Raw genomic sequence first — 9833 nt, forward strand, 5'->3', positions numbered from 1 at the left:
TGGAGCCTGCTTCTCCCTCTGCCTGTCTCTGCCTCTCTCTCTCTCTCTCTCTCTCTCTCTCTGTGTCCCTCATGAATGAATAAATAAAATCTTAAAAAAAAATTTCTTGTACTAAATTTGCAACAGCCTAAAACTATATGTTATGATAGGAAACAGAATTTATTATTAATATATAAAAACCACTATTCAATCATTGAAACCAACCAATTAATAAGAAACCATTGGAATTATAAAAAATACACTTTTTTTAATACTAGGAAACTTTCTTTACTATTTTAATCCCCAAAATAAATAAAAATAAATTTAGCCTGAATGGCTATAAATGGCCAGGAACCAAGTTTCTCCTAAAATATTAGAAACCCAACTCACCCTTTCATGACTAAACGGCTTCTTTTATGATTCAAATTCCACTTTCCAAAAGAATGTGGTTATATTGCAAAGCACCACCCTTAAAATAAGTAACTGAAGTAGTAAGTAGTGGATGTCAAGACCTTGTTGACTTTTCTGTAAAACAACTCAAAGCTATTTCAGAGGAAAGCTTCATATGACTTTTCAACACTATATTAAACATGAAACACTAACTTCCAAATTAAGCCCAGTGTTGTAAATAAACAGGTGACCCAAACCTTAGGAACCAAAATAAATTGGTCAGATTAGTAAACATTTAGCTTATGGGTTGGGAAAAAATTAAGTTAACCTTAAATTACCTCCCCATGATTCTGTAGGAACTGTACTTCTCTGTAATCTATCCTCATGTACAAAGCAGCAAATGCAATTTGTCACTGTGTTTATCATGATCATGTGTCTGTCAGGAAGAGGGGCTGAAACAGCAAATGTTTCCTGCTTCAAGCACAAAACCAATTCTGGTTCTGGGCTAGTGAACATGTTTGTGGGCTTACGGAATTTTTAAAACATTATGTGCAAGGCTGAAACAAGAACGCATGTAACTCCTTTTAATACTAGTGTTGAGGTGGGATCAACATCTGCCTTTTAAGCAAATCTCAGCAACTCAATTACAGGACCAGAGACCCATGTTTGTCAGCACCGGCTCATTAGGGAAGGAAGCATAGTCCTCACTGAATTTTCTAGGTATATGAAATTAATCCTTTCTGAAGTCAAACATCTTTAAATCTAGTTATTTCAATGGAGATTATTCTAAAATGAAATTGAATGAAAGCAAATTATAAAATATCATTATTTATATTTGTATTTAATAATTATAAATGTTAGTATAATAGAATGCATTCTTAAACACAACTTTGTGTATAATTTTTGTTTGCTTGTTTTCCGTCTCTTCAAAGATAAGCAATCATCTCTCTCTTCTTATATTAGGAGAAGGCAAAGCAAGATTTGACAGAGAAAATATGGAGAAAGAGTAGTCCTGGCAGAAAAGATGAAAAGCACAGAAACAGAAAAGCACAATCCAGGCATTGAAAATGGCACATAATTTAATTAGGATGGAGCTGAGGCCATGTGAAAGGAAGCAGTAGACACTAGCTGAAATAAAATTGAACTTCTCCACCTAACACCCAGAATGACTCAGACTCAGGTCCAGCTTCACAGACACGTGACTGGTGCCGTTGCATAGGGGCCTCCTGCTTGAGGTTTAATGCTGTGCTGTATGAAACTCTTAATAATTTTATCTTTGAATTTGTGCCAAGTGAAGTCCAATGGAACAATGGCATATGACCCCAAAGTTTGAAGCCTTGGCTCACACTCAGTCTTCGCTCCCAGTGCCTGCCCAGAACAAGTTCTTGATTATTTACCCATGCTCACAGTATCCTGGGCCTCCCTTGGCCTCCAATCTCATCACTCTTCCCTCAAGACTGGGAGCTACAACCACGTCACCTCGGTTGAGTGAGAAGCCCACACCCCCAAGAGGCCCACACCCCTACCTATACCATTGGCCTCTGCTCCTGCTTGGGATCTGGGTAGGAGTGTGGGGAGGGTCAGGTGCATGACCATGCCATCACAGAGAGGAGCAAGGCTGTGATCATCCTTACCCAGAACTGGCAGCATTATGACCAGTTAGGCAGGGAACTCAATGGGGGTTTCCTGCCTACCTGAAATCCAGGTACAGAGCTGCTTAGGATGGAGGTTGAAATCACTAGGGGATTACATGGCTGCTGGGGGTTGAGGCTGGCACAGTTTTAGGAAGAGATTAACTTCACCGCCAACCAGGCTCCTGTTTTACCATTGTGCACCACACTCCACGAATTATGTAGCTGGCTCTATGTAGAATCTTTATTCACCAAGCTTATTTTCCTGTTATCGATAACAACATCACTCTTCTCCATATTACCCAGAGTATTATTAACTTCCCTTCCTCCTAGCCCAAATCCAAACCTGCAGAACATCTTCCATTAGTCCCCTGCTGCCCATTCCCACTGTTCTTTAGTTCAGTTCTTCATCATGGCTCCACTAGACCATCGTAATGGACTACTAGTTAGTTCCACGGCTTTGAGCCTCCCCCTGTACAATCCATTCAGCTACTGCACCAGGGTACCCAAAACACCACTATGATCCTACTAAAATGTTCTTAAGGGCTCCCTGTAACTGTTAGTCATTGGCTAACTGACTGTTAGTAAAATCCAAATTCTTTTGTCAAGGATTCAAGGTTCTTTCTTCTTTTACCTTCATCTTACTTTTGCATATTCATTCTATAGCATGGGCAATACCTTGGCAGATTAAACCACTCACTGTGCCCTATACACATTTTGTGCTTGCTCATTACTGTGCCTCTGCTGAAGCCATTTTGCTACACCTGGATCATGACACTGAAACCCGCAATCGTCTCCAACAGTGAAATCTAATCCTTTTTTCAGCTTGAATGGCACCTCCTCCATGAAGTCTTCCATCATGAGGCCAGTTATAATAGGACTCCGTTCCTCTCTGAGACTAATCATTCAGTTTGCAATATTTATTAAGTATAGCACTTGGTATGTACTTGTTTGCGTATAGTATATGCCCCTCCAATATAAGTGTTTGGAGGGCAAAAAGCACATCCTCTCACCTTTGTATAAACCCACAATCCCCCTACCCAGGCCTTAGGTACAATGGGCGCTCAGTGTATGCTTGTTGGAACTAATGAATAAATGAATCTGTAGTGTAAACAGATCAGGTTTTCTGAAAGCCTGGCACACCTGTAACCCTTCTGCGTCATCTCCTTTCCTCCTCCCAGTTTACCTAACAAAACATCCTGACTGCTTTTCAGACCCAAAGCCCATCTAACACCTGTATCATCATTATCAACACTAACAAAAATGTCATCTCACACTTTTTATTAATGTTTAAAGTGCTATATTCTGAATGCTTAGAATAATCTCAAAGAGAACACCTGTTACTTGAGTGCTCTTACTTTCAACCTCTTGAGGGCAATTTTTTCATTACTATATTAAAGTGGGCTGTTTAATAACTTATAACTGTCAAGGAAAAAAGGTAAATTGCAGTCACTGTGATCCATACTGGATACCTAAAATGAATTTTTTTCCACTTGCAATTTTTTTTTCTTCTGATTCCAAGTCTGTTTTTTTGGACAAATTGAGGAAAGTATGAAAAATGATGAAATAAACTAAGGGTTTTTTTTTTTTTTGCTATCAACTTTAGTATTTCATTAAATAGTCTACCCCTGACTCCAGAATGTCATGGTTATTATCATAGTTTCATAAGTATCTTTAAGGCCTTTCTTAAGGCCTTTCTCTCACCCATATCCTGAACCCAAGAGGGCAATTTTTTCATTACTATATTAAAGTGGGCTGTTTAATAACTTATAACTGTCAAGGAAAAAAGGTAAATTGCAGTCACTGTGATCCATACTGGATACCTAAAATGAATTTTTTTCCACTTGCACTTTTTTTTCTTCTGATTCCAAGTCTGTTTTTTTGGACAAATTGAGGAAAGTATGTAAAATGATGAAATAAACTAAGGGTTTTTTTTTTTTTTGCTATCAACTTTAGTATTTCATTAAATAGTCTACCCCTGACTCCAGAATGTCATGGTTATTATCATAGTTTCATAAGTATCTTTAAGGCCTTTCTCTCACCCACATCCTGAACCCAAGAGGATCATCAGCCTAATTTTCAAATGATTAAATTTTGAAACTCTGTATGATCAAAATTTCATTTCCTGAAGAAGAAAAAAAAATGACAGTTGAATCTGAGCAAGAAACACCTTAAAAACATAGTAGGCAATGAAGAATCAGAGAGGATGGTTATATTTTTACAAAGAAACTTCAGAATGTTTATATATGATCAGAATTACGACGACACTGATAAAAGAACATATATTTGAAAGGTTGTCAGTTTTCATTAAGAGAAACCTATAAGAGTCAGAAAACGGAAAGGATGGGGGAAATGCTAGAATTTAGGAAGAATGCAACATTAGTATAACTCTGTAAAAAGTTTCTATTGAATAAGTTCCTAAAAGCATAAGACTTTTGATCGGATAAGATAGGGTCAAGTGTTACCAATCACATTTAGAGGAATCTGAAGTAAAGGGTAGAAGGGTAGAGGGGATCCCTGGGTGGCGCAGTGGTTTGGCGCCTGCCTTTGGCCCAGGGCGCAATCCTGGAGACCCAGGATCGAATCCCACATCGGGCTCCCGGTGCATGGAGCCTGCTTCTCCCTCTGCCTATGTCTCTGCCTCTCTCTCTCTCTCTGTGACTATCATAAATAAATAAAAAAATTTTAAAAAAAATAAAAAAAAAAGGGTAGAAGGATAGATATTTCTGTCTTCCTTGAATGTAAAGACAATTCGAACATAATTTAAGGGTGGAACATGGCTCAGGTAAAGAGCAGGTTGGTCAAAATGTGCTGAGTCCACCCCTCAGTCCCAGATAAGGAGAAAAGCAATTGAAAATGAGGTAAGGATAAAACAATTCTAGCAGACTAATCATCATCATATCATCACAAATTGTTACCATTTCCTGAGCAGCTGCAATGTGGCAGGTACTGTTTTAGGGGCTGTAATGCAATCTTCATTTTATTTTCCAAACAATTATCTTATCTTTGCCATGTAGATGTTATTATTCCCATATTGCAGATGAGGAAATTGAGACTCACAGATTAAGAAATTCTCCCAAGGTCACACTAATGGTGACTGCGTATTATGGTGTATCATAATAAAGAAAAAAAAACAGTTCTTTTTTTTTTTTTTTTTTTTTTTTTTTTTAAAACAGTTCTTTTTTTAAGAAGAGTAGCATCAAAAAAATGCAGAAACATAGAAATATAGTTAAAAACATAGAAATATATAGTAGAAGCCAGTGATGAAACAAAAGAGAAACTTTCTGACCAGGTCGAAATGAAGACAAGACATGACCCAAACAGATCTCAAACTCTCAGCCTATACTACACCGTCCCCCACCTGCCTCATGCCAGTCCTCCCAAAAACCTCGTCTTCTTAAAGCACTTAACGCCACCCTGGGGACTCTCCTTTCAAATTGTCAGCTTTCAAATATCAAAGGCAACTTTGCTTTACACTCTGTCTTCAGAGTACTAGTACGGCCCAGAAGAAATACCAGCTGCTGCAAACCCGAAAATCTGTAACTCTGATAACACCTCTAGCCACAGTTCCAGGCAGCAGGAAGACAAGTCAACTGCTGAGAAAGCTGGGAATTCTACTCTGGGAGAAAAGATGGTTATGTGGACAATGTTAAATACAAGCTGGGAGTCAAAAGAGGAGAGCAAGAAATAAAGGCTGTAGAAATGAGAGAATATCAACTGGGGAAGAACAAGAAAAGTGAAGGCAATGAAGAGAATAGATTGCAATTCTGGGCTTTAACAAGTGCCATCCAACTAGGAAGGGATTTTATTTATTTATTTATTTATTTATTTATTTATTTATTTATTTTTAGCCCAAGTACACAATAAGAATATGGAAGTAATGGAAAAGACTTTGTGATTGTTCAACTTTTGAAAGAATCTTCAACATACCAATTTTTATTTTTTTTAATTTATTATTTTTTTTATAAAGAGCTCCTACATTTTTTTTTTTTATGATAGTCACAGAGATAGAGAGAGGCAGAGACACAGGCAGAGGGAGAAGCGGGCTCCATGCACTGGGAGCCCGATGTGGGATTCGATACCGGGTCTCCAGGATCGTGCCCTGGGCCAAAGGCAGGCACTAAACCGCTGCGCCACCCAGGGATCCCCAACATACCAATTTTTAAATGTTTCCATTTCTTCCTATGGCTTTCCAAGATCGTAGAGAAACAGACACTTATGAAAATTCATTCATTGGTTGCTTGACCTAAAACTATCAGTCCTCAAGGAGAATATAATGAATAATGCACCTCAATAATAATCAATAACAAAAATTTAATGAAATGGTATTTTGACAGGCATCCCTATGAAATTGTTATACTGACAGGCACCTTACAAAAATCTGAAACTCAATTTTCTACATAAATTGTCAACTTACAGCTGAAATACAGAAAATTTTACCCTCAGTGTCTTTCCCACCACTTTTGCTATTCTGATCAACAGCAACCAAACTCAGAGAAACAGGTAATTCTATTAGATACTGGAAGAAGTGCTCATCAAATGACCATGAAACTTTCATTATCAAGGATAAGAACTTTCAATTCTTATGAACCCTAAAGAAGTCTCATAGAAAACACATCCAGTTTCATCATGTTCAGTGAATAGATACTGAAGAAATTAGAACTGACTGGCTTTCGGATCTGGCATCTAATAGCAAGTTCAAATCGCCGTGAAAATGAAAGGCTTAGAAAAATACCAGAAAACAGCAAGTTGGGTTTCCTTGTCCACTTGAAACTAGCATGTTTACCCTGCTGATTGCCTTTGGATTTGCTAAAAAATTATCAATTTTTGTTTGTTTCACAAAAAAACCTACTTGCTCAGTCCTGTCAAAAGCTGACTGCAGATAATGCTACACTCAAACCTTAAGATAAATAATCCCTCTACTTGTCCAACCTTTCTAAATTCAATAACAGAAACAATTAGAAAGGCACAAATGGGTCAGAGGCCCTTTGTTCCTCTGATTTTCCTCCTCTGTTCTTCTTCTTCCCTACCTTGAAATGTATGCAATTTTAAACTAAAGAGATGTGAAAGTAGTTTGGTACTTTGTTTCCTGTCCAACTTTGAATGAGAATGAAATTTATTACAGTCCCAAAATACATCAGAGACACCAACATCCCATTTTCTTCAGACTGACACTAGTATTCTGGAGTTTTTTTTTTTTTTTTTTGAGCACCTCACAAATGCATTCTGAAACCATACACTGATATTCTTAAAGACAAGGAATCTTGACAGAGAAATGTGATATTATTGAGTGCAAAATGTAGTCCTTGTGATATATGAACTGTTCACAAGCCACTGTGTGTTAGGAAAAGACCATTATATCAAAGATGGTGTATAACACTCTGGTCTAAACTTGGAAAGAATTTAAGTAGCAAGATTAGTATTGTAAAGAATCCAAATTAATGTGTTCCTGGATGCCAAAGGGGAACAGAAGGCTTAGGTTACAGGCCAGCAGGGCTCTGGAAGGGGGGCAATGCAAAGTCCTACCTGGTAGGCATCGGGAATGTTGACCGTTTCTCCATGCTCCCCGACATAGCCAATGATGCCTTTGCCCCAGGGGACCTGCACCTCGTTTGAGTTCTCTGTGCTGCTGCAGGGCAGCAGTGGGGTTCCTGCGTGCACATCAAAGAATTTGGAGACCAAGCTCTTCTTGCCAGCAGCTGCCCCTTCCACCAGGAAGAGAGAGCAGCGGTCAGCATCCACCATGAGGCAGACAAAGATGAGGATCTTGTAGCTCAGGCTGGTAAGGTCAAGGTCATTGGAGATATCTTTGACCAGTTCCAGGAAGAACTGACGCTCATTGTGCTTTTTGAGGTGGCACTTGTAGTCCATGGCCGTAGGGGGGTACTGAGGCAGATTCACCCTCGATTCCAGCAGGGCACTGAGAATGTGGGCCGTGGTGGGGGGCAGGGAGCTGGCCTTCCGGAGAAGCGCCCTCCGCCGCACACTGCTCAGGGGCTCCTGGGCCCGGGAGGTCACCTGCTCATCGTAGGTCCTGTTCACGTGGATAGCCTTGGAGCGAGCAAAACTCTTCCTCAGCTCCTTCTGAGAAGCTCTCCGCTGCATGGCTTCCATCGGCCCGGCTGCCACTGGCCCAGCTGGGACTCAGGGGGACCCCGCCACCGTCCCCGCCACCCGGAGCGGGCTGGCTGTTGGCAGAGCCGTTTGGTCCAGTGCCACCGCCGTGCGCCCCGCCGCCGGTACCGGTACCGGCCACCGCGGGCCTTGGGCCTACAGCCCCCTGACCCCCACTGTGCCTCTGCAGCCACTTCTCCACCGTCTCCTGCTTCCCCTTCCGCATCAAGTAGTCTTCGAACAACTCTGGGTGTCTGTCCAGGAAAGTTTCCACCTCCCCAAAGTCCAGGTGGGGGGCTGTCATGGTCCCAGACAGCTTTCAGGGCCACCCTACTCTCGGACCAGCTGCGCCCCTGCCCCAGCCCTCTAGCTGGCCCTGCACATGCCCTCCCCGCAGCTCTCCCAGCTCGGCGCGGCTCTGCGGGCGGGGGGACCTGCTGCGAGGCCGGGAGGGGTTGGCCGGAGCCGCGCCCGCGTCCTGCGGCTCCCGCTCCGCGCAGGTGCGCCCACTGAGCTGCCGCGGCGCCCGCGGCTCCAGTCCCGCGCCCCGAGCCCGCGCTCTTCCCGCCGCCGCCGCCCGGCGAGTGGACCGCCGAGACTCGGGAGGTGGGGCGGGACACGCCCCGACAGGCTCGGAGCCCGCGGGAGGAGGGCGCGGCGGCGGGAGGCGCGGGCGCCCGGCCAGCCCGAGTCCGCCGCCCGGGGGGCCAGGCGGTCCCTGGAAGAGTCTCCGGGCCGCGCGATCGGCGCCTGGGAACGCGGCCGACTCCCGATCGAACACGATTAAAGGGGTGAAACGCACCGAGTTCCTTCCCCCTCCTCCCTCCCTTACCTCCCCAGCCCTCCCAATTCCCCGCCCCTTAATCCTCCAGCGTTTCCAGGAGGCCCCAGGGGAGCCCAAGTCCGAGGAAGTGTTGGTGCCTTGCGGGGGATCAGACCCCGAAGCCGACTCCGAGGAAATGAGGATGCTCAGAGACAGGGAGGATTATGTTCTGGGATGTGACTGTGGATTGTCGGTTCCTAGGATTCCTGGGACTGCCCGCGAAGACTGCCCAGCTCCTGTGGGCGTTCAGTAAATATTAATGGAACTGGATTTCCCCGAAATTAGCAAATGAATTTTCCCATCTAGCTTATGACTTTAACCAAATGCATGCGCCTGGGGGAGTGGGGAAAGGTGGTATCTGGAGGGGGTGGAGGGATTAAAACACGGTTCCTTGGATTAGGGTGACCTTGCCTAGCAGGAGCAAATAGCAGGGTGGATTTAAGGGCCTCGGGGGGCTTCCTTCCAAGCCAGTCCTGTAAATTGGGTGGTTTCTCTTCTTTTCATGAATGACTTTCCATCTCTTCCTTCTTTCTCCACTATGTCTGGCAAGGCCACCAATGCTTCCCCTCCTACCAACATCCTAGGTCTTGTGGGTAAGGATTTCTCCTCTGTGGGAAGCTTTTCTTTCTCCAGACTTAGGGATGCTCCAGATCTGGCTTGTCTCAGCTAGTTAGACTGAGAAGAACATCAAGTTTCCCTTGAGCCTTTTCCAAACCTAGTGGTTAAATGTAGGTGATTTTCCAGGAAAGAACAGCAGACTGATAACCCTTTCTTGATGCTCAAGGGTCTCCTTTTGTGAGAAACAAAAGCAGACTGGGAACTATCCAGTACCTTGGGACAGCAGGACAATCTAGACATGCTCTTACAGAATGCCAGCAGTGGCAGTAATAGCAAAG

At 43.1% G+C, this 9833-nt stretch overlaps 1 protein-coding gene across 1 annotated transcript in view; it reads right to left on the reverse strand.

Moving 5' to 3' along the window:
- The window catches only part of PDE11A (phosphodiesterase 11A), a 363233-nt gene extending 354665 nt beyond the window's left edge, over positions 1–8568 (reverse strand). Inside the window, 2 exon segments of the mRNA XM_025460463.3 lie at positions 7527–8105; positions 8107–8568. Of these exon segments, the coding sequence (XP_025316248.2) occupies positions 7527–8105; positions 8107–8418 (891 nt within the window). The 5' untranslated portion in view covers positions 8419–8568.
- Between the last annotated feature and the right edge of the window lie 1265 nt (positions 8569–9833).

Source organism: Canis lupus, chromosome 36 (assembly GCF_003254725.2).
Source record: "Canis lupus dingo isolate Sandy chromosome 36, ASM325472v2, whole genome shotgun sequence".
Taxonomy (NCBI): Eukaryota; Metazoa; Chordata; class Mammalia; order Carnivora; family Canidae; genus Canis; species Canis lupus.